This window comes from Haemorhous mexicanus, chromosome 2 (assembly GCF_027477595.1).
Source record: "Haemorhous mexicanus isolate bHaeMex1 chromosome 2, bHaeMex1.pri, whole genome shotgun sequence".
In the NCBI taxonomy this organism is placed as follows: Eukaryota; Metazoa; Chordata; class Aves; order Passeriformes; family Fringillidae; genus Haemorhous; species Haemorhous mexicanus.
Window position 1 is genome coordinate 57,510,380 of NC_082342.1, and position 24,405 is coordinate 57,534,784.

Here is a 24,405-nt window from a genome sequence, read left to right on the forward strand (position 1 = left end):
GCATTTGCTCTATTCAGCACCACTTCAGCAGAGCAATTCATTCATTTCTCATCCTTCTCTCAGTCGTGTTTGCTTATGGCTATTTTCCAAATACTCCGTTCTCTATTTGTAATGCATGCTGTGCTGCATTGTTTGGGACACACAGCTAACAGCAAGGAACTGAGAGGTTCCAAAAAAGGACTGGGTCCCTATGGTTCACTTCTCCCTGCACTTCACTGGCCCCTGCACCATGTGCAGGCCTTGCTCATTCAGCCATTTGCTCCATCTGCTGGACTAATGTCTGTAGAGTTAGGCTGGAAACAGAACCTGTCTGCTTCTGAAAGCTGCAGCCAGCCAGAGTGGGAAGGATGAGGGTGACACTCCCAGCTTGAGATCAAGCAGCGGATGAATACTGTAAAGTCAGAGTGTCAAACCCCTTCTTGAGCAAGCTGAGATTCAATGGGATGAAATCATGGATGTGATTATGTAAAGAAAGCTGCCCCACGTGGGAGCAGGAGGATTAGAAAGCACGTACAAGACAGAAGCAAGGTATTTCCTCCAGATGATCCCACGGCAATGGGTGCAGACACATGTAAAATAAAAATGAAGCCACCGGGGCTAGCTTCTTAGCCGGATAGCTGATCCCTCGTAGGGTAAGCGCCCCAGGCAAGCAAGGCCGGATACCTCAGCCCTCTGGAGGCTGGGGTGCCCTAGGCCGGACTGCAGCACAGCCGTGACCTCTAGCAAGCTTAGTGATTGTCAGCTCTTAGTGAAAATCAGCTCTTTTATGATTTCAGCTCTTAGCTTGCTCGTAGGGGCTGTGGCTGGCCGTGGCTTCTGGAAGGCAGAGGAAAGAGAGAGGAGAAGGCGGCCAAGGGTTCCACGATGGTTTATTCTGAGAGTCTCGCGAAGGGTCTTGAAGCTGCTCTTCTGAGGGAAATGAGCCAAGACAGCCTCTTTTATAGGGTTAGGGAGATAAAACTGACCAATTGTAAGGGTTAGGGAAACTAGCCTATGGGGTCACAGAGAGATAAGCAGGCCTGGAGGACCAGAGTGAGGACTCCTGGTTCAATTCCTATGACTCAGCAAATACCTATCTCTAAACATTCCTCCACGGAGCCATAGCCGGCCCTGCGCCTGCTACAGACACAGACCTCCTTTTCCTCTGTGCTCTCTATGTATTAACCTTCTTATTAACCTAGAGACCTCACTGGAATCTGGGGGTTGTCCAGACCTGCTGAGTCCAGCCAGACTGCCACAGCTGTGTGCACAGTGTATGCACGGGATGGTTGGAAACCATCATACACCTTTTACAGCTGCACACCTGCACGGGAGGAATGATCCCTCTGAGAAGCACCAGAGGCCTGTCACCTCCATGCAGGCAAAGCAAGGAGTCCACACAAAAATCATGTTTCCAACACATGCTCTGCATGCAAGGAACCCCCTCCAGCGAGCTCCCTGCACCAGGACTGCTCTCTGAGCTCCAGAGGTGGGGAGTGAAACTGGTTGGTACAGAGCCAAACCAAATTATATACTTACAGACATATCCCTCCAGAAGATAGACAGAAGGCACGGGACATCACAGCTCAACAGCAGCTTTGGAAAAAAACTAACAACCCACTGTGTTTTTGTGGGGGCATTGCTGCCCACAGCAGCCTCAGAGAGTCTGGCATAGAGAACACAACCAGAGCAGAGCTGGTTTAAACTGGGGACCCGAAGCTAATCTAAATTGTTCCTCTCTGCTTTCACTCAGAGCTTTACTAAATAAGCAAACCCACATGGCCAGCATTTTCAAGTCATTAAAAACATTAGACCTGTTAAAACATTCCCAGTGCCTCATGACACTGACAACATGGAATACCTCGTTTGATGGAATAGAATTTCTAGTATTTTCCATTCACCCAAACTTTTGTTAAATACAACCCACTTCCTGCAGTGTTCCACAATACATTTCAGTCCTGCCTGTATACTTCTAAGGCCTTCATCCTCAGACACGTGAAACTGGTTGAAGCCAACACTTCCACTAAAAACACAGTCCTCCCCTTTTCCTGCTCCAGCTGCACATTCTCTCCCCCTGCTGTCCTTTCCTTTTCAGTGGCAAAAACACCGCAGTGGCCATGGGCTAAACAACTCCCCCATTCCCAAACTGTCCATTTTTTTATCTGCTTCTATTCCAGTTCCACACACTGCACATTTGCAAGCAGAAAGAAGTGCCTGCAAGCAGCCAAAGCAAGGAGTAAGGCTTGCTGGTCACTTTTTAATAGCTTAAAATATCTGTTAAATTACAGTCTGAGATCCTAGGAGCCTGCACAGTTTCCAGGTATCTTTCATTCCCCACCCCTACCCCCTGTGGCACCTGTGGGACACATAGGCACCGGATCTTGTAGATCAGCTTTCTGTTCTCTTGGCATCAGCACACTCCTTTTCGGCAGGGAGTTTGCAAGAAGCAAAAGTTTTGCAGAGACTGAGCACCAGCACCCTGCTGAAAGAGGGCACTTCTCATGCCCCTCAGAGGTGGCTGTCAGCACCCAACTATGGTGCTGGCACAGCCTCACTGGAGGCCATGTGGCTGCTGTAATCCACCTTACAGAAGACTCAGGTCTCTTGTATCTGCACCCACTTGCCACCCACCAGCAGTGGCCACTTGTTACTGACTGGTAAGTGTTTATAAAAGCTTTATAAAGCCTTACCTATCAGTAACAGCCAGCCTGCCCTGTCACAGGCCAGCAGCAACAGCAGGCTGAAGCAGAGGAAGACCTGGCCCTACCACCTCAAAAAACTCACAGAACAGCAACCTCACACCACAGGTCCTAGCTGGAACTAGCAACCTTTTTTAACCAACTTCAGCTTTCTAATAGGTTTTCACTGGAGTCTTTGGCTTTCACTACTGAACATGTTCTGATAGCCCCAAGATCTCTCTTTCAGGACTTCTCCACTCTCTGATCATCCTGGAGATTTTAAACTGCTTCCACTGCACCCACAGCATTTAGAAATATGCTTTGGAGCTCTATCTCCAGTGTCCCACAATCAAATACACAGCGGCTCCTGCCCTACTCCATCAACCACAGGAATGTGACAGCCCCCAAATCAGGATGACTGAAAGAGAAACGCGATGTTTCCATTTTACACTTTGCTTTCACCAGGGCGGTTACACGACCAAGGGAAGAGGAGAGCACAGCTACATACACACACACTCCTCCAGCGAGCACAGGGAAGTCTCCCTCGGCGATCCAGCGCAGCCTGGTTTTGCCAGCGAGGAGGTGAGGCACTCTCGGAAGCGCTCCCGGATTCCGTCCCCACAGGTGACACTGCACGGGCTCCAGGGCTGCCACCGGCTCCACGTTTCTACAAATACACAAGCTCACAGTAATGAGGAACGTGTCTGCCTCCTTACCTTTAAAGACACAGCCAACTGTCTTCTTTTTGAGGAAAACAGCAATATAAAACCACACAATGCAAACAGCAAGATCAAAAAAGCAAGTGGCATCCAGGGATGAGCCAAAGCTTCCACTTGTTGTTTTCCTTTTTTCACTCCAGTGTCAGCCTGCAACACAGTGGTCAGTCAACTGGCAGGCAGGTTCAGCCTGGAACAACAGCAAAAGGAAATGAATCCACAGATCTTTGAAGTGGGCTGGTAATTTATATAGTCATCCAATTCCTGCCTGACAAGCAGGGCATTTACAGCAGAATAATGTGATTGACTGAAGTGCAGTTACTGCTGATTTATAAGACTGTGACAGGATGATAAGCCTACAAGGCCTAATGAAATGGCAACATTGGTTTACTCTTTATTTTCTTTCCAGCACACAACCGTGTTATTGAATCATTCATCTGACAACCTACAGGTCTCTAATGTTTTATTGCTGATGATTAGGCAATTAACTCATGGATGGAATTTTGCATGTTCATTTATTTATTTTAACTGGAGGCAGACTCAGGTTCTAACACTACATTATAATTTTTTAATGTGTAATAAAATCCCTCTTTTTCTTAGACAAGATCCTCATCCAGTGATCTCCACATTCAAACTTTACAGCAGTGAGAACCCAGAGAGGTAAAGATGGGACCACTCCCATCCCTGTGTGACAGCCATGACACTGAGGCAGGGCCACAACTTTAAATTCCAAACTAATGCATGAGTTCCGGTGCAATCTCAAAAGATAAAACCCCTGGGGATGCTCCTATGAGTCAGGTGACTTTGACAGAAAGAAGAACAATAGACTTCTTAACTTCATTTCACTGTCCACAGATAAAATAGAAAAACAGCTAAATAACATTTTTTTTTTTTAAGTAGATCAGGTTAAACTCTGCTCTTTTAGATAATTTATGGTGTTGCTACTGCCAACACAAGCTGTGATTTTAATATTATTACTGCTGCTAGCATGCCCTGAGCCCTTAACCAAGTTATGATGCCCAAGCACTAGAGAATGTTGCATGACCGAAAATGGCTTTATAACTTCATGTTTTATTTGGTTGCTGTATTGTTCCTATTGTGTTATTATTTTTAAATGTCTCTAACTAGAATAAATACAGCTGTGTTTCAATAAACATTAAATTGTAACTGCTTTGGGCCCTGTCCTACACAGTTTTGTGACCACGTCAGCATTAATGTGAGCAGCCTAAGAGGAGCAGTGGAGCTGCCCTCCTGGTGCAGGTCCTCACCTGCACTGCAGCATGGGGCCCCAGAGTTTGAGCTTACATTTGTGCTGGCAGCCATGGCTGCAGAGTGTGTGGGGGCACACACTCACACACATTTGTGTGCCTGCATGCCCCAGTACACCTGCCTGGCTCTAAGCAGAGGAGAGATGGGCATGGCAAGACACCCTGGTGCTGCTGTGGTTCTATGCCCACACGATATCAAGTGACCACCCCGGCTGTTTGTCACCAACTTCACCACAATACTGCAACATCCAAGATCCCAGGCTGTATTTCACTTTGTGCTCTTTGTGCACCTCTCCGCTTTCATCCCTCTGTCTCTGGAGCTGGTGACGAACCCAAAGGCAGGCTGAGCTTTCCGACTCCTCCTTCAGTTTGCAGCCATGCCAGCTCCCAGTGAAGTACAAAATGGAGCAAGTGTATGGTGTCAAGGGAAAAGACAATCAGAGGATGCCAACAAGCAGGTAACTGAGGAAGTTTGTTGGGACAAGGAGTCCCAAAAAGGGACAGACCACGGACAGTTTGCAAAACCACATCCGTTAGCGAGCCAAGCTATTACTGAGGGCAGGAAGAAAAAATGTTTATCATCAATAGTCAGTAAAGGGCTCATTGATACCTTCTCAAAAAGACTTTATAGTTCCATATACATCATAGGATCTCCCAACAGTTTTCTTCATATCAGGATCATGAAGGACTCCGGCAGTGTCCCTCACCACTGGTAGAGAGGCTAGTTGAAGGACCTACCTCCTTGTAGACCTACAGACTCTGTGTGAGCAGCTTGGTGAGTTCCTGTCATAATTTCCAGTGCTTGAGCTAACTTGTTTCCCTCTCTCCACATTTCCTGCTCATCTAAACTTCTGTTAATTAAAGTCAGATGCAGAGCCAAGCTCAGAAAGGTTCTGGTTGCCTCCAGTGCTAACACTGGTGATAGTGGAGGGCGCTCAACAGTCTCCACATTGATGCCTGTGGGTTTCAACATACAAGAACATTTAGGATGAGTAATTTCCCAACACTGACGTCAAACCTGACATGCCCATTGCTCCAGGACACTTTTCACTGACTTGGACTTTGGCTAAAGGTATAGAGTTCCTTAGCAAAAACACTTGGCATCCATAGCTTTGGGGCTTAGAAATGTGCCTCAAACAGCAGGAGAGCAAGAAATGTTCCAGCTCCCATGAAAGATGGGAGATTTAAACTCCTGCATCTTGCTCTGCAATCCCCTGCAATTACCAGAAAGTAAAAGAAAATGAAGCACAGTTTATTCTCCCCCAAGGAAATGAAATTATTAACCTCCATTTAAGACAAACAGATTGAAAATGCCAGGGGAAAAACCAGAAGGTATGTACTGCAAACTAGCTCTAATAAGCATGAGGTTTCTTCACACACAATTGAGGAATCAATTATCAATGTGAAGACATCTAACTGATGAGTTATTTTGAAATAGCTGACAGTTGGCAGATCTGCCAACATGAAAGATAAATGCAATTAACTGTGTTAATTATTGCTCTGCATAAATTTCTCCCCTCAGATTTCCACGTTCACAAGATTTTGTGCATGCAGCGCCGTCCATCAGCACAGTCAGCAAGGGACACTCAGCATCATCCTTCCAGCCTGACCCACATGACTAGTCTTAAACACTCCAACCAGGCCAGTGGCATGGGACAAAATCACTAATTACTGACAGGTTCATGTAAGTATTTGTGCTAGCCCAGGGGATTGCAGGATATTTTTGGAAGCTGAGATCAGTTTTTAGGTCCTGAAAACAGCCTCTTACCCTTCCATGGAAATGAAGCTTGGGTGCACTGAAATGGTGGCATTGCAGTTCCAACAGGTAACTAATTTGGACAACGAAAGGAAAAGGATTCCTTTAAAGAAAGAAATCCTAGACTCTGGGAAAATTAGAGTCTTTTCCCCACAAACAGGCATTGTTAAGAAATGGGGAGGCACAGCCTAAAAACAATTTTTTTCCAGAAGCTGAGTCTGTAAAACTTGATTTATTCCTAATGTGTGAGACGAAGCATTTACTGACACAGAAAAAGTGGATGGGGTACAAACCAACCCTAGCACACCCAAATCTCCTGCATATGCCTGTTTCTAAATAAACACCCAGCCCAGGTACAGATTCAGGCAACAGAGTTAATTGGTTCTTGGAATTTCCTACCAACGAGCAGATCTGACTCACACAGTTTTATTCAGGAAGCAAAAATTTGACAGAAACTGTACATTCCTGCCTGACCTCTAGATGCTCCATTTGCTCTAGAGGAGCATCCTCCTTTACTGACCACTTTTATCTTTAGAAGGTCTTCCCCCACATTCCTCTTTCCCTTTTCAAGCAACAGTTGCATTACTTATGTCCTGCCATCATCCCAAAAGCACAGGTCAGATGAACAAAATTCATTTGTGCTGTAAGCAACTGCAAGAAACTTCAGTGTAAGTAACACCAAAGTTGAAATTAATCTCCAGAGTGTAACTAGGAACTGGAAAAGAAAGTTAATTAACACCAGAAGTATGAAAAAACACCTTTTTCTATGCTTAGGCATTACTGATTAATATTATCAGTCTTGTCCTGAATGTTTCAAGCAGGATACAGACTAGAACATGGGACAACCTTCTAAGGAGAGCAGAAGTCTCACTGCTGGGGACACTTAAATCCCAGGTGAGCAAAGCACAGGATTAGGCATGGAAATGAATGAGCCTGCAATGCATCTGCTGCTGGATAAGATGATCTAACAGAGTTTCCTACCTCAGACATCCCAATAATCCAGTCAAACACTGGGGAAAAAATGAGCTGCATGTTCCTCTGTGAAACATTGAAGAGCCCACCAAGCTGAATTGACTCATATCTCACTGTTAATTTTTTCACTGACTTTCACAGATTCTCCAGTTAGGGTATAAAGAAAACTGCACAAGTGCTGTCTCACAATTAATAGATATATTAAGTTTTTTGTGACACTTATTCTGAAGCTGATCACCTGGGCTCGAAGAGCTGCTGACCTGGCCCACTGGGAGCTTTCTCCTTCCTACTCCAAGCACAAGTCAGATTCCAAAAGACTGTACTAAACTTGGCCTGAATGAGGAGTAAAGATCAGGACTGACAAAGCACCAGGAATATAACTCATGTCTGATTTATGGAAAAGAGATGTGGCAAAATCATATTTTATCTCATCATCTGTGGTTTGGATGAAGATCATTTTCATGATTTAGGAACTTTGATCATTTACAAAGCAACATCTCTGCTTCATAACAATAGAGCATATGCTAAATGAAGTAAGAACTGGCTGAGTGACAGATTGGATATGCAACTGTCAACAGAAAACCATCACTGAGTGAGAATGCATTTGGAGAGATTCCAAAGGGATCAGTATAAGGCTCAGTGCTTCCCTAGTTGACATGAAAATAAATATAAACCATTACTGAGAAAATATGTCCCTCCTGTAATGACACAAGCAGACAGTGAAGTTGTATGGAGCAATATAGGGTACTTGCTAAGTTAGGATAATTAAAGGAAAATAGATCCTAAATCAGCAAAATGAGAAGGAAGTGTAGGAAGAAGGAATGAAAATTGTACCTGCATGATGGCAGACTCCTTACTGAAACAGCTCAAGAGGAGTTCACAGGGCAAAAGTAAAGTTTTCTATGGAAAATTGAGTAATGCAATCAGTGGAATGAAAGCAGAGGTAGGGGTAAGGAGAGTGCTACTGATCAAGCAGCATCAGTGATAAGGATGTCTGAACACAGCACAAAAAGCCGGTACCCTGGCTGTCAAATAAACATGAGTGTTTAAAATAACAGAAAGGGAGCAAAACAGAACCAGTAGATTAATCAAATCCTGAAGAAAATGCATTCCAATTAAAGACTTAATCTTTTCAGTTTGTTAAAAAGAACACTGAAAAAATCTGGTAGAAGTGAGATGACCTGGATGTGCACGTCTTTGTGAGGCAAAGACAGTAGATGGGAAACAGCTATCACAAAGCAGCAGAGTAAAAACCAGAGGATGAAGCTAGATTAACTTTAGTTATGAAACACATAAAGTTTCCCTTTTCAAAAGAATAAATAAATCAGAGCATAGTATTGAGAGAAATTACCAGATAAGTCTTTCGGGGTGTCTTCAGCAGAAGACTGGATAACTCTCTGGAGGATAAGTGGCAGTCAGATGCAAAGACTAGCTGTGGGGCTCAACACCAGGGTAACTGAATGAAAAATGATGGCCCACATTGCACAAGAGCCCAGACTAGAGATTTGTCACCTCTCCCAGCCTTAAACTTCAAGAAGTCCAAAGCAGAAATTAGGAGACTTGAGGAGAGGCACCTGTTCTGCAGCAGTTGCACGTTTTACACAAACAGCTGTCAGGGGTCTGCTGTAAGCAGGGCACCTCACAGTGCCCAAAGAGTGGGCTCAGGGGAGCCCCTCCCAAAGGAGCTAGCAGGCTGATGGCCATCATAGGCAGTGCAGGTTTGCTCTGTCATGGCTTCAGGTTGATGTGCCCCTCCCAGAACACCCTGCTCCTTTCAAACGCTGCCTGCAGGCTTTGAAGTCTCACAGATACAGGCACAAAGTCAGATGTGCTGCAGCCTAATTAATTTCAGGTTGACATTTTATTTACAACTACATGGTGTGGCTTTGCTTTCATCGGCTTTGTAGATGAGATACTCTTCACTTGGCAGCTATTGACCTAACTCTGCTCTTCAAGAGGCATAGCCTGATTCTTTCCAATGTGGTTGTAAAGATGGGGCTCCTGAGGAACCCAGGGAAACAGAGCAGACTGCAGGAACCATTGCTTAACAGAGATCTCATCAACTAAAACAGTTAAATATTGGGCACAGTATCATATCTATACCATATGTCAGTGATTTATCTGTCAGGGTAATTATCTAGATCATATCAGTGTAACATACCACCCAGGTACAGATGAAAAACTAGAATTCTGTCTTCCTATTTCCTTGTGAATTACCTCCATTAAGAAAATAATATGCTTTCATTTTTAGATAGACTTTTTTATGCCAGAGGAAGAAAGGGAGTGCCAACAGAGAATGCAGATGGGAAGTTAAGATGAAGAGAACTATGCACTGGGTTTGGCATGTGTTGAAAATAGAGGTCATTTTTAGTACAGAGAGTTAATTAAATAGCTAACAGTTTTAGAATTTGTGAAATAGCACAAAATGAGACCACATGATGCTAGGATCGTCATTAATGTAGGCTGTGTCTGAGACTGTGTGCTCTGGAGCATGTCCTTCACTCCTGGTCTTCTCATGATTCCTCTCAGATACCCGTCCATAAGTTCAACGACCATTTTTTAGCTAGAGATCCTGCACCTTCTTCTCAGGGCAACCAAGGTGGGGAGGTGAGGAAAATGATGCACATCTTAAACCTTTCAATCCAAACTCTTTGAAGTGTGCAGTTGGAAAAGACTACTTCATTACCTGTAGACATAAGCTGCTTCAAAGGAGAACATTTACCTTCCACACAACCTAACCCAACCCAATCCCAATTCCCTCGTGCACATACGGCCCATCCCTCTCTGTGGCTGCCTTCCACAAATGAGTGATGAGAAGAGTATTTGGCTCATCTCCTTCCTCTGCCATGCAACTGTGTTTGTAGACTGTGAAACCATGGACTGCCACTTCTAACACTATGGCTGTTAAACACATACATTATTTTGGCTTGACCATGCCTGATCATGGTCCAAAGGATTATATGGACCACCAACTGTTCCCAGCTGGCAGACTGTACTGTTCTAATCTTTTCTATAAGGAAAGGTTTGGCTATATGAACATGGCCCATGATCTGCCAGAAGGCCTCATGGGTCAGAAAATGCACTCTGGTCAGTTCTAAGCAGCAGACACATCTCTAGAAACACTGCTTTAGAAAACTTGCCAGCTGTCCAAGTGACACAGCTGTGCCCTTCACTGTAGCCAAATCCTGACTCATCTCACCAGAGTTTGTGCATTTAACAGGAAGAGCTCTAAACTTCTACACCAAATGGATAGAGAAAAAGACACCATGTGAGGATTCAGCCCCTGTATGCTCAACACCCATGCATCACCCTTGCAAGATGCCTCTCAACTAAAATGCTACACAACTCCTTAATGTTGGGCCCCTGGCTTTCTCACACTTAAATGCAGGTAAGACTGATCCTACCTTTAGAGTCTCCAGTGGGCCAGATCTACTGCAGTAGCTTCTTACCTCACTGAGAGGGACAAGTTTCATTTTCAGCCCATCAAGATAGGTACATCATTCAGAATGCCCTAAGTGGTTTTGGCTGGTACCTAGCATTAACTTAGTGCAGCCTTAAGCTACCACAGTGGCACTTGTTATCAAATGTCCTTGTGTCCTCTACATAACAGTCTATCTTGCCTCCACCTGAGTATGACATTATAACTGTTTTGTCTGGTGCAGGAGACCCAAAATCATTACCCATGTTGGCTGGGAAGACTGCTGATTTTGGCTAAAATAGAAAAAAAGAAATCAGTACAAACCCATATTCCTTTGGATCAGCATACATTCCTTAACTCTTGCTGGAAAATAGCTTCGGTTTGAGAAGTTGAGGAGGTCAAAGCAGTATTTGTTCTTCCCCACATCGAACAAAGTGCAGTTAAATTCTGTCCTGTTGTCTCCTGGGTGAAGTATGTTTTCATGCAGCCAAGTTGTTCTTTGACTTGAATGCTTGAGAGCCTCTTTATAAACAACGATTTTTCCACTGATAGAAGTGCAAGGTGGAGAGATTACAAAAACCTGAACCAAAGTTTTGCATGTGTCTTCTGCTGCCACAACCAGTCTGTATCCAAATTTGTGGACGAGATCTACAGGTCCTATGGAGGCAATGATGGAATGTGTTTCTAATGATTTCAGTAACACAGTGATGTATATTTCTTGACTGACAGGTGGGCAATCAAACTCTACCCACTGGGACCTAGACAGGGGGATTCCTTTGCTAGTTCTAATGCCCAGAGTCTCATCAGAGCATACTCTTCTGAATTCATAAAGGGTGCTGGTGAATATCACATCCAGTGAAATCACAGTCTTGTTCATGGCACATAACTGCTCATTTGTAAAAAGTCCAACCTGAAGGGAGCTCCCAAGCACCTCTGAACTCCTGTTCAAATCAATGTGAAATACAGGCCATTCCACATGGAGGGTGGACATGCTGCTTCTGCTCCACTGGGCAGCACTGCTGTTGTCACTGGGAGAGACCATTCTAAACAAGAAATCACCAGCACTCTTGAAATGAAAGCACTCAAACACCACCGCCCCCTGGGACTGATTTGCGGGAAGCTGTTTTCTTGCAATTATCTCACTGGTGTTGGCATCCAATAAAAGGATGGACACATGCTCTGCTGTCACATTACCACCACTGTAGTACTGATATTCCACAGACACTGTGTCGTTGCTGAAAGCTACATGATCCGGGTGCTCCAACAGGAGATACTCCACTTCGCCGAGAACTGAAAGGAAAAGTTCCACAACAGTATTAAGAAACAGACAAGTAACTGTTTCTATGGAAGAAAACAAATATTTTTTAAAATTGATGGATATTAAAATAATGGATATTAAAAGTGGTTCTCAATCTTTTTTAAGTGAACCAGATCACAAAAAAAGAAAAGGTCCTAGCAATAGCAGTTAGAGCTCAACAGCTCTGTTCTATGCAGGGATGTGATTTGGAGCAGCTCAAAATCCACTGCAGTAACATATTCGGGAAGGTAAAAACCAGTATTTTAAAGCAAACCACAAACCACCCAAAAGATGAACAGAAACCTTAATTTATCAGAATAAATTCTCAAACTTTTCAACTTCTTTCACTTACAGATTTTTAAACTCCACAGAGGCCAGCTGTTTTTCAGCTTCTGCCATAATTTAGCAAAAAAAGGACAGTGGTTTCTTATACAGACAGATGAAAAATGTCCCCCAAGTTAAATAGAATAGGAAGCCTGCATGATGCTTTTTGAAGCCTTTTCTCTTGCTCTGTCTTATGAATCTTTCATTTTGCTCATTTGCATCGCAGACACTTGAGTGAAAGAGCTGAAAATAACAGTGATGGTGACTGCAGCACTTTTCTTGTCTCAGATGTGGTGCAACATGTCTAAATGACATCATTTCATTATAAATGGTGCAGTCGTTTCAAATTCACTTCTTGCATGACCATGTTTGTGCAAGTTGCCAAATTATCCTGAGACATGCTGTAACTAGTGATGATAGCTAAAGCAATAAATTGGAAGATCACATTTCCGTTCTTAGCTCAGCTACCTTCTCTGTGTTGCTTGAACCTTAAGGATTTCGGACACAGAAAGGTTATCTGAAAAATGTGAACTGCATACATCTATTCCAGATACAGAACGTGCTGTGAGACATCTTTATTAAATTAATTGTCTGGGGAAAGGCTTCTGAGTCTTAGATGGAAGGTGCCATGGAAATGTAAAACTTCAGTTAAAGCAATCCTTTCATAAGTAGTATCAACTAACAATACTTTGACTTGTTAAATCTGTTACACATGTCTTAAGATTACCTCAAAGAAAGCTTTGCTGGAAAAACACTGCAACTGCCAAGGCAAGCACTTAGCAGTCAGGAGTAGCAGGACTCATCTCACATAATATTAGACGCCTACTACTCTAAGCTTCAATTTGAGTTAGTCACCTTGGATTCACTTTCTTCTCAGCAGGAAAGATTTTCAGGAAGAAATTCATCTGACTGGGTATAGACATTTACATCTGGGCGGGGTGCAGTGTGCACTAGGAAAAAAGAGCCTATTACTTGCCACCAGCTATAACATGTCCTTTAAATAACCAGCTCCAACCACAAACATACACACATAAAGTCTGAGTAAAGGTGGCACACACAGCCTTACACATATAAATTGTACATATACTTTTACATGTATGTACTATAACTCCAGCCTTTCATTTGCATTTCCACAAGACACTGCTTCGTTTGGCAGATGGACAGGGCTCATTATCAGAGGGTTCTTTTGTTATCAGTCTTCTGTTGGTGGTCCTATGTATTATTGACTGCACACCGTCCAAAATCCATCCTGATAACACAGAATAATTCATTTCCCCCATGGACTCTTCCATTGTGCTCTTATTGTAGTGTATTAGTGCATTAGAAATATTAATGACATTATCCTTCTAAAAGTCCCTGAAAAATGAGAGGAGGTCACTATTCTTGTTTAGTGTGTAAGGAACCAAGGCACAGACATGAAGGTAAAAACTGCCAAGTATCAACTAATTGTACCTTGTGCCTTGTGAAAACCAGGACCTGATTTTAAGTACAATGGTCCTCCAGATACCCAAAGTAGGATCCCGTTCATCACAGCTGTGATGAGCACATGGCACCACAGCAAACCTGATCTCAACTTGGACACCCAGAGGGCAAGAGACAGAGCCTAAACACCCGTGAAAAGTGTCTCTTTGAACTGCCCAGCAACACATTGTCCTTGCTCTTCATGTTTTGGCTCTGTCATGTGTGCCTGCCCATATTTTACAGTGCTGTTTCTACCACCACCTACTTTCAGTATCTCTTGGGTACTAGCCTAACTCTATTATTGTTACCACAGTTCTTCAAACTCCTGCCCTCATCTCTTCACATTATAGCTCTTTTATCTTCTGCTATTCCTTGGGCTTGCGATTAACTCCAGCACACTGCCACCTTCCTTTCTCAGTGCTAGCATTCCATAAGGGAGCACAGGACAATCAACTCTTGTGTCCAATAATTCAGCCCAGGGAATTCTTGCCCTGGGCTGAAGCATGCACAGTGTTTGTGTGAGGCTGGCAAGAGGCGCCAGCGGGAGTTGGGGCACACTTGATCCTTCAGAGAATCTCATCTCTAAGTCATCTGCAAGGATTTAGATCTGGACCAGATCTAGCTCTTTATAAGAACAGAAGAAAGCATGTCCCAGGCCACCACGAAAACTCTAACAAATATGAAGTTCCCACAGCTGTGTTAGAGTTTCCCAGTGAAATGGCTGTGAGTTGCCAAGATTTTTTTTCTTTGATAGTGGGCAAAAGGATGCATTTCTCTACATGGGAGTCAGATAGATTCAATGTAGCTGAAACATTAAAGGAAAAGGAAATCAGACCATGGCAAAAACCCAGCATGAAAAATTTCAATTTTAAGCTTTAAACTTACAACAAAAACATTCAAGCAATAGAAATGAAAGGCACTGATGTTTCTACCTACTGCTTTATTGTTCTTACTCTCTTTTACAACTGTCTTGACCTCCTTGCACTGTTCTTTATTTGGAATGGCTGAGACAAGGAGTAACACCACTCTGTATGTTGGGAGGAAGGACAGGAGGGCAGGGAACTGCTGTGGAGCAGACCATCAACCCTAAGTGCAGGTCATTCATGAAGTGAGGAAAGTGAGCACTGCTGGAGGATGCTGTTACAGCATCGCAGAGCTCTGGCTGGTGCACCCCAGCTCACAGCATCCTTTCTCCCAGTTTGGTAAATAAGAAATTTGCACTTTTGGACGGCCCACATAGCAGTTTTTCACAATGCTCCAAAAGACACCAGTCAGGAGACAGCTTCCACTGCAAGCTCCTACAGCTGCCCTCCAGCCTACTACGTGCCTATGACTCTGCCACATGCCAAAACTTTGTCCCAGTCGTTTGGACAGCCAGTCAGGGGCATCTTTCAATGCACTTATATCACTTTCATTGCCATTACAATGGTCTCCCATTGAAAGAAGTCTGGCTGTGGTACCAACAACCTGCCAGAGGAGTCTCTGTAAGAATTCACACTCTAAAAGATTAAAAGAAAAGTCCTTGATTTCACTGAAGAGAAAGAAGAATTACTTGAGGGTGCTATTCAGATAGTTATTTATTTTTAAGTGTTTTTAAGCCAGCTTGGGTTGCGCTGTTGGGTTGTCAGCCATCGGTAACACAGAGCTAAGTAGAACAAAAACATCAGTAAAACTGATAAAAAATGAGAATACAGTTTAGTTGGATGTTAGAGCTTTTTATAGCACTTCAGTAATTTTCCAGAGCATACTGGATCACTTAAAAATAGTCTTGCCTGAAACAGAGAACTATATAAATGAAATAGCTATCTAAAATCGATGTACACAGTAATATTCAAAGATACGTATATGCAGAACTGTTTGAAAACAATTTTCTGAATTATGTGTTGCCCTTTAACTGGAAATAAGGTGAAAGTGTATGCACCTAAACTTTGCAGCAGAGATTTAGCTCATTAACTGTGCCCACAATTATTTGCTGTGCCACACTCTATAAAGTTCATGAATAATAGCTTTTACCTCTGAGTCAATCAGTTGTGAATGTCTATGGGACTGGCTCACCAAGAACCAGTGGATATTGTAATCATTCATCTCACATCTTGGCTCCACTGAATTTATTACTTACTTTCACTGTATAACGCACTCAATGCAGTGCTTCAACCTGGGCTGGTTAGCTGTCTTATTAAAAGAAGAAATTGTACTAAAAGCCAAAGACAAGAGTCTTTACTTCTATTAGAACCAAGTTCATCTATAAGATAGCAATTCTAGATTTTCTACATCTTTTAGGGATCCTTTGTTCTGCAGCAGATACGGAGGATGCACAGAGGAATAAGTAGCATACCAGTCATTACTTATAATCATTTTTCTCACTTATACAAGGACATCACACTGCATATGTTTTTGTCCATTTCTCTCTTTTGCAAGACAACATCAGCTATCTGATGCAAGAACTACCTGCTACAGCTCCTTCCGTAAGTGGGAATTAACCACTTCTTTTCCCACGTTTTCAACTCTGTACTTATTTCTGCAGTGCACAGCTTAATCCTTCAGCATGGTTTGACAATGTACTGCAGCTGTCAAAACAATGCTGGCTTTTAAACTAGGAATGAAATTTTCTAAAACATTTGAATTGCTTAGGAATTAAGAGTCCCATTTTCAGAATTTCTAATTCACTCTGCAAAAGAAAGTAATTTGCAAACCTGCTTCCTACTTAGTACATTCTTGGAAAGGATAAAACACCATACATATGATGCCCCCCGGCTTGTAGACATCTTGCAGGTTTCTGATTTGAACTTAGGATGTCTAACTTCCCTCCTTGGCAGCTGATGGTGAGAAGGAGGCTTTTTCATTCTACACATCTCAGCTGCAGATGGGTAAGAGCTGCTTTCAATATGTATGGATTTATGCATGGACTAATCAAACAAGACTGACTGTCTCTGACTACCTGTCTAATTTTATGTGACTAAGATTGAATGAGTATGAACCTCATCCTTTGGCTTCTTATGCAATCAAAGTAAAGAACACCTCTGTTGTACTCAAAAGTTCTCTGGGTGGCAGATGGGGGACTCAGATGGGGGCTCGCTCAGCCACAGGAGGTTGGCTGGACTGTAGATGCTTACATATGATCCAACCACCTAGGTTCCTTTCCTAGTAATGGAGAGAAACAGGTAGTTCTGTACATATTTCCACCCATCCTACTATGGATACCTAAACCAGGCCTATCTTCCATGATGGGCATTAAATAATATGAAATATAAGTCTTACAAGAGAGCAGAACTCCAGTTACTGCTTCTAGCACAGCCAGTCCCTTGATGCTCATGGAAATTTGTTAATTTGTCCTGTTCATTTCCCTGAGCAAATTTACATCAGGAAAGAATCCTGACACTTATCTAAAGGGACAATTTATGCAAGTTGCATTTAACTATTGCATGAGATCTAGATTAAATTCTGTGCCTATCAGTGGTGGCTTCCATAGCATTTCATTTCCACAGATCACCTGGAAACACCACCATTCAAAACCACCTTGTGAATGCGCATCACAGTTTTCACTTGACAGCTCTAATTAATACTCACCATAGTCACAGAGCACTACTAACAATAGATTTGAAAAATCTTTCAACATATGTTTCATTCTGACCAGTGAGATCCTGGGTCCTTTTACTCCTCATGTCCTTTTTCAGCTCCAAAGTGCCAGCACGTTTTCCAAGAACACCTAAAAGTTAAAAAATTACAGCTGTGTCAACCTTGCTTCATAAAATACAAGAAGAAAGACCTATCATTAATAAGTAAAAAAATATTAATTAACTATTAATTAACATTTCTCTCATTTACTTAAAAACTACTAACACTTATCAATGTGTCTGAATAAGGACAGCTACAACTCGCTGTACAACAATTTTCCATCCTGAAATGCAGCTCCTGAACCAGAACAACAAAGACAGATAACAACAATTTTATCTTTGCACTGCTGGAACTGCTGCAATGGATATCTTATATTATGAGCAAGGCTCACAATAGCAAAATAATGAGTATTTTATACAAAATATAACTCTGAGCTCAGGACATACCAATACTGGAGATTTATTGCTGGTGCACAATTCACATCATTTGTCAGCTGCTTTCATACTTGAAAGCAGCAAACTGATTGGTCATCGAACCAACTTTTTGGCCATCGAACTCCCTCTGTTATTCAGGTCTAGTAATACACTTAGTGATCTTACGAGATTTATAAGAGATCCACAACTGCCTTTTATGTCATTCTGACTGATCAGGTGGAGAAGGTGCCAACTTCCACTTCTTCCTCCATAATTTTTTAAGTTTACAATCACTACAGCCTTTGCTAAGCCAATAGAAATAGACTTCTTTTGGCAAGTTTCCCAGTTTTATGTCCATGTGGTTTTAACTATTCTTTATGAGTCTTGTAACAATTAGATAAAAGAGGCTGGAAGCACAATGATAGCAGCAAAACCAAACAGTTTCCTTCAGAAATGTAAGTAGGAGGGATTCTAAAAAGAGAAATTCTACCCAGAGGCCATTTCAAAATGTAAGAATTGCTCTCCTGCATTTCACAGAGCACCTGCAGGTCAGTGTCACTGCACTCACCATCACACAAACATGCAAGAAAGGTCTTGATCCATTAAGTTTACAACCCAATTTTATGAGAGAAATCTGGCACTGGATCAGGCAGAAGTTAGGAATGAGCAAAAGTGTGGAGGATAATGGTAAAACACAGGAACCAAGTATGGCAAAGATCATGTATGTCTTTAGAAATCACGAATAAGATATTTCAGCAATTACACTGCTCTGCTTGTTGAACTAAGATGCAGCAGATGTGTTACTTGAAAGCTTTTTGAACTGCTCTCTGTGCCAAGTGGCTGGAGAGAATAATTTCTAAGAAGAGACTAGCAGCACAGCCTTGCTCAGTAAAAGCCCATTATAATAATAGCTGCACATATCTGAAAGGAATAATCATCATCTGGCCCAGGAACTTGACAGGGCTCCAGAAAACATTAGATAGGGACAGTGATACCGCCACCACCCTCAATTTCACTTGATACGCTGTAAATTACAGGAAGACAAACCTTGTGCCTCAGGAGAGGGGCGGCTGCTGACGGAGGGCGGCGGGGAGCCAGCCTGCCTCCAGGGACAGCCGCTCCCCAGCTCCTCCAGCTGCCGGCAGCAGGCGCAGCATCACAGCAGGAACATCATTCCTTGCCTGTATCGTTGTTGATCGCTAATCAGTGAATCGAAACAAGGAATCAAAGTAGTCCAAAGAAGAAAAAGCAGGCTTTGTTTAAAAAAAAAAAATTGTGATAGATGTCTTGGCCTCTAGAGTTAACTGCTCAAAGAAAATGCGAAGATATGTGGCATTGCTGTAAACTACCCTGAAATAAAGGGGGGGAAAATTGCCTTGTGGGCCACTACCGTGATTGTGCTGGATGACTTGAAGGGGTCCTTTCCATTCCTAGCTTTCCTAGCTGCAGATTCTTCAAATGGCTCTTACGAACACTTCTTTCAGAAAGGCACACATTGACAGATGAAATTCAAATAATCCTAATCTCAGTCTAATGAGCAACACACTGAAAAGAGGAAATGAAGCTATGGAAAGGAGAATAAATGCTCAGGAAAAAAATAAAAAAAAGCCTCAGTAGGAGAGCACTCTTGAGGTAGTTGCTTTACATCTTAATTTGCACATCAGCCCAAGCAAGGAAAAAGCAGCATGGCTCATGAGACAGGGCGCCAGCGGGAGGCACAGGGACCAGACCTGACTTCTGTTCCTATTCCTGCCACTGCCAGACATAATGTCAGCAAACTGCAGCATTAATCTGCTCCCTTCCTTTCCACCCCATCTTTCACACTCTGTATTTATAGTAAAGACTTTTCAGGACAGAGATTCTTTTTAACCAAGCCCGGAGATGGAGCCCAGCACCAGAGCCCTTGGGTGTTTTGGTAACACCAATCATTTGTCACACCAAAACCTCTTTCCCTCTCACCCTTCCTTCTGCGTTATCTTGGCTCGCTTGGGAAAAGATTGTGGTGTGCAGTAACACCCAGGCTAGAACTGGAGTATTTGAAACTGTACCAAAACTAACTTCCAATTAGTGAGATCAGGTACCTCTGGAAGCCTAGCCCAGGGCAACTTCACCCTCTGCACGCCTCTGCAGCAACTGGATTGCAGCAGGAGCCCTCCCACCTCACACACATACAGCTACTTCAGGCTACCAGCTGCAGTACAGCCCTACCTTTGAACAAAGCTCCAATTAAAGTGCTCCACAAAGCCTCTCTGAGCTTTTGCACCTTTCCTAGCTGAATTCCAATAGCACCTCTAAATGCAATGCTGGCCCGTTTCTGGTATAGTAGTGCCCTCGTACTCCTCTCTTTTTGCACAGGTTTGTTCCTTTCCCGTCCTTCACTTTTCTTCCTTTTGCCTCATCTCAGTTTTGGACAGGCCTTACATTGATCGCTAAGTTCAGTTCAGAATTTTCCCCTCTCCTATCTTCTCTAAGCCAATTTCTTTATAGATTTCTTCACATTTTTAGGACTTCTTCCAATTTCTCCATATATCTTCCCCCTGCTCAAATATTTTTCCACTTTTCACACTCCTATAAAATTGTTTTTTGAAGCAGACAGTACAGTACAGTAAATGGTTTCTACTCTATTCAGATCTTCTACCTCAAGTTCATTAACTTAATGAGATGAAAAATGATGGAACGGAGAAGGCTATCAGACTTCAAATAATTGGCTTTTTTAATTTATTGCTCTCATGGACAAGCATGAACTGAGGCTCTATTGTGCAAAATGCAGCAGAAGCACAGCAACATAAAAAGATGCTTTTTTCTTCCAAGAGACAGTGTAATGGGCTGATTGGAAGTGGAAGACTTCCTCTCCAAAGGGAATTTGAAATGACAGATGAGGAGGGCATAAGCCATAAAGCGCTTTGGAAGCAAAGACCAAGAGGCTTGTGTGCAACGCAAATGACACAGGAAAACTTTGAGTCCTTGCTCGGCAGCAGATTTCCTGTGCTATCTTGGTCACATCTTACTTTTCCTGTGCCACAGCTCTCCACTGGAGACTGTATCTCGCTATCTGGTATGGGGGTTACAAGAATAAATCCTCATCAGCTGTGTGGTTTGCAGGCACACAGTGTCACTAACCAGGTAAGACCCAGACGTGAAATTTGAAATTACGCTTATAGTATCTTCTGCAAATAAATAACAGAATAGGCTATAATACTGCCTATTAGAATCAAATGTATTAATCTATTAAAAAAAGTCTCTATTTCCCTACACTGTTAAAACCATATTATCAATATATTGGGATCATTTTGGTTTTACAAAAAAAAACCCTAAAATAAACCAAACAAATAAAAAACTCCAAGCCAACTGGATTTATGACTCCTGGTATTTTTGCAGCAGTATCCAAGGCTGCAGCACAGACATGACATTTCAGACACCAGCCACCTCTTCTGAGAGCTGTCACCCGCTGATTTGGCAGTAACCACCTTCACCAAGTGCAACAGCACAGCATTCAGTGCCTACTCCCCCTTCATTAGGGAGATGTGAGGCAAATAAGCCTTGTAGTTAAGAAAGGGCCATCAGGATTTAATCAGACACTCCATGACCAAGCATGGAGTTTAATGAGAACACAAATCCATGGCACTGAAAACCTCTGTGCTCTGGAGCCTCAGTCATGCAGAGAAGTGCCACTGATGGATCCCATATTTTGCCTACCCACAAGTACCCTCAGTCCCCTTCCTCTTTGCAAATCCCCACCAGGAGCTGCGCCCTCCCCTGCCCTAGCTCCCATCCTCCTTAGGGCTGTTCTTGCTCATCTCTCCTCTGAGCACAGCCCTGCTCTCTCCTTGTCCCACCAGCCCCACAGCTGCAGGAGAAAGTGGACCCAGCCATGGCACAGAAACCCCCCTGACTTACACACATGAGAGCAAGGTGGGAGAAGGGCTTGGGGAAGGAGTGAGTGTGTGGAAGGGTGGTATGATGTCAGGCTGAGGAGTGATCCTCTTGGAACCAACTGGCCCCTGCCCCAAGTAGCAGCATCTACCCCAGGCACTCTGATGACCCAGCAATCAGCCATGGTCTGGGTACTTACTGGAATTAGGGAGAAAAAAAAAATCCTTTATAGTTGTTCACTATTAAACATTTTTCAGTTGTATTTGCAGCCCAAAATCTGCACAGTTCTGGCTATGTTTGAGAGGCTGACGGCAAAATAGGCTACAAGACAGAAAAGCCTGAAAGTCCCTAAATCCTCCCTACATTTCACAAGCAGCACTAACAGCAAAAAGAAATGTGTATCTGCAACATTTCCTCAAATGGATTTCTTCATATTTTATCTGTACGTTGGAAAAGAGATTAATTATTTTCAACCATCATATGCTTATTGCAATGGGATTAGGCAGCTATTGAAGTGTTACCACCTGCTGGGAATTTCAGAACCTTCCATATTATCTCTTCACTTTGACAGGAAAGAGAGAACATCTCAACTATTCATCACATTTTATCAAAATCTAATCACTGCTGACCAGCCAGAGTGGTCAGGGCCAAAAATATGCCACTTCTTGGAAGATATTTAGTTTATCCAGGAAAGTGTCTATGTGATGCCTGCCACAGCAGGGGGCTGGAGCTGACATCCTCAAAGGCATCTTTCATTCTTATTTACACATCTGACAATTTTACATTGTTATCAGATAATGACTTTATTAAAATTATGCATCTAAATTCACTAGGCTGAAACTGACAGCACCAGATACTCCTTGTGCAAGCAAAAACCCAAAAAATAGCTGGTAAAGCCTATTTTCATTAATATTTGGGGTCAGATCTCACAAAATCCTGAGATTTCTCAGCTCTTTTTGATATTAACACAGCAATTCAAGAGCAGGCTGGCCAGCAACATCTGTCCTTTGAAACCGAAGGGCTTACAATAGACAGAGTATAGGGATGATATTTACTTTGGAAAATGTACAATGAAAATAAGTTTACTAAGAATAAGGAGATTTGGGAAGGTGTTCGAGCAATAATAAATAAGGAATGCAAAGAATTAAATACATTAGATGAGAGCTCATGGCATAAGGGAAGGAATGCAGTCATCCATTCCTTCCCCTTCAGAGTTTCTTTAAAAAAAATATATATATATATATATATACTGTCCACTATTACTGGAATTCCCCTTTCGGTGGAGTTTATAATGAAGATCCTCGCATGGAGAACATACATGGCATAGTTGATACAATCAGAAGTTTGTTAGAGAAGCAGGTCTGAAATACCGTAAAGTATCAGTATTAAAAAGAGAACGGCAAAGCTTTCTCCTACGCTTTACCCTGGGTTTGCCGTGTACTCTCACGGCTTCGACTGGTCTAGCGACTGATATAAAGTAGAAAACACCAAATATATTAAAAACCACTAAAATTATTCCTACCTATTACGGACTTGGGCGAGGAACCCAGGCAGTCGCTCCCCGTGCCGATGCTCCCGGCACTCCGAGAGCGCTGGAGCGCCGGGGCTGCGGGCGGGACGGCCGCTGCCGCCGGGGCAGAGACGAACACAGACCTTACCGGGGCGGGGGCAAACCTGCCGGCGCACGGGTGTTTTCAAACACCTCCAGGACCGCGCGTCACGGCGATCACGGCGCGATCCCGCGGCACCACTCGCTCCGACCGACGGCTCTCCCCGCCCGTCCCCGCCGGCTCCGCGCCGACAGCCACCCCACGGCCGGCTCCGAGCCCCTGGCGGCCCGGGCTCCGCACCGCCCCACCCCTCGGCACCCAGCGACCCGCCCGCGCCCCGCGACCCCCGGGCTCGGCTGCCGCCCCGCGCTCACCTCCACGCCGCGGGCGGAGCGGCCGGCGAGTCCGGGATAGAGCGCGGTCCTTCCCGTGGAGGAGACGCTGCCGGCGCTGCCGGAGCGGCGGGCGGGCACTCACTGCCCGGCGGCAGTGGCGGCAGGAGGGTTAAATGGCGGCTGCGGGCGGCTGTCAGCGGGCGTGGGGCGGCGGCGGCGGGCGCCGAGCAAGGGCAGCCCGCGCCCCTGGCGGCGAGGCGCTCCCGGCCCGGCCCGGCCCGGCCCGGCCCGGCCCGGCCCGGCCCTGCCCCGCCGCGGCCGCGCCGCCCTCACACGCCCGCCCGCTGGGCTTGGGCGGCCCTGAGGGAGAGGAGACTCGTAAGGGGCGCGTCCGAGCCGTGTGCGCCCCCGGGCTGGGCCGGCGGCCGGCCCAGTGAGGGCGCTGGGGCAGCCCGGCAGCTCCCCTCAGGGTGCGTGGGGTTTGTATGGCAGCCGTACGAGGAGCGGCTGAGGTCACTTGGTCTAGTCAGCTGGAGGAGACTGAGGGGAGAGCTCATCGCAGTTACAGCTTACGCAGGGTGGGATGCAGAGGGGCAGGCACTGATCTCTTCTCTGTGGTGACCAGTGATAGGACCCGTGGGAATGGCCTGAGGTTGTGGCAGGGGAGGTTTAGGTAGGATGTCAGAAAAGAGTGTTTCGTCCAGAGGGTGGCTGGGCACTGGAACAGCTCCCTAGGGAAGTGGTCACAGC

General features: G+C 44.2%; 1 protein-coding gene across 3 annotated transcripts in view; it reads right to left on the reverse strand.

Annotated features, from left to right (window-relative positions):
• Positions 1 to 23,913, reverse strand: part of THSD1 (thrombospondin type 1 domain containing 1) — a 31,137-nt gene extending 7,224 nt beyond the window's left edge. The window contains exons 1-4 of one of the 3 annotated variants that reach the window (XM_059838952.1): positions 23,695 to 23,913; positions 17,437 to 17,575; positions 11,112 to 12,077; positions 3,166 to 3,324 (exon numbers count right to left, since the gene is read on the reverse strand). In XM_059838952.1, coding sequence (XP_059694935.1) covers positions 3,166 to 3,324; positions 11,112 to 12,077; positions 17,437 to 17,494 — 1,183 coding nt within the window. In that variant the 5' untranslated portion in view covers positions 17,495 to 17,575; positions 23,695 to 23,913. Of the gene's footprint in view, positions 1 to 3,165; positions 3,325 to 11,111; positions 12,078 to 17,436; positions 17,576 to 23,292; positions 23,464 to 23,694 lie in introns of those variants that run through there. The other 2 variants (XM_059838953.1, XM_059838954.1) reach the window with 2 other exon arrangements.
• Between the last annotated feature and the right edge of the window lie 492 nt (positions 23,914 to 24,405).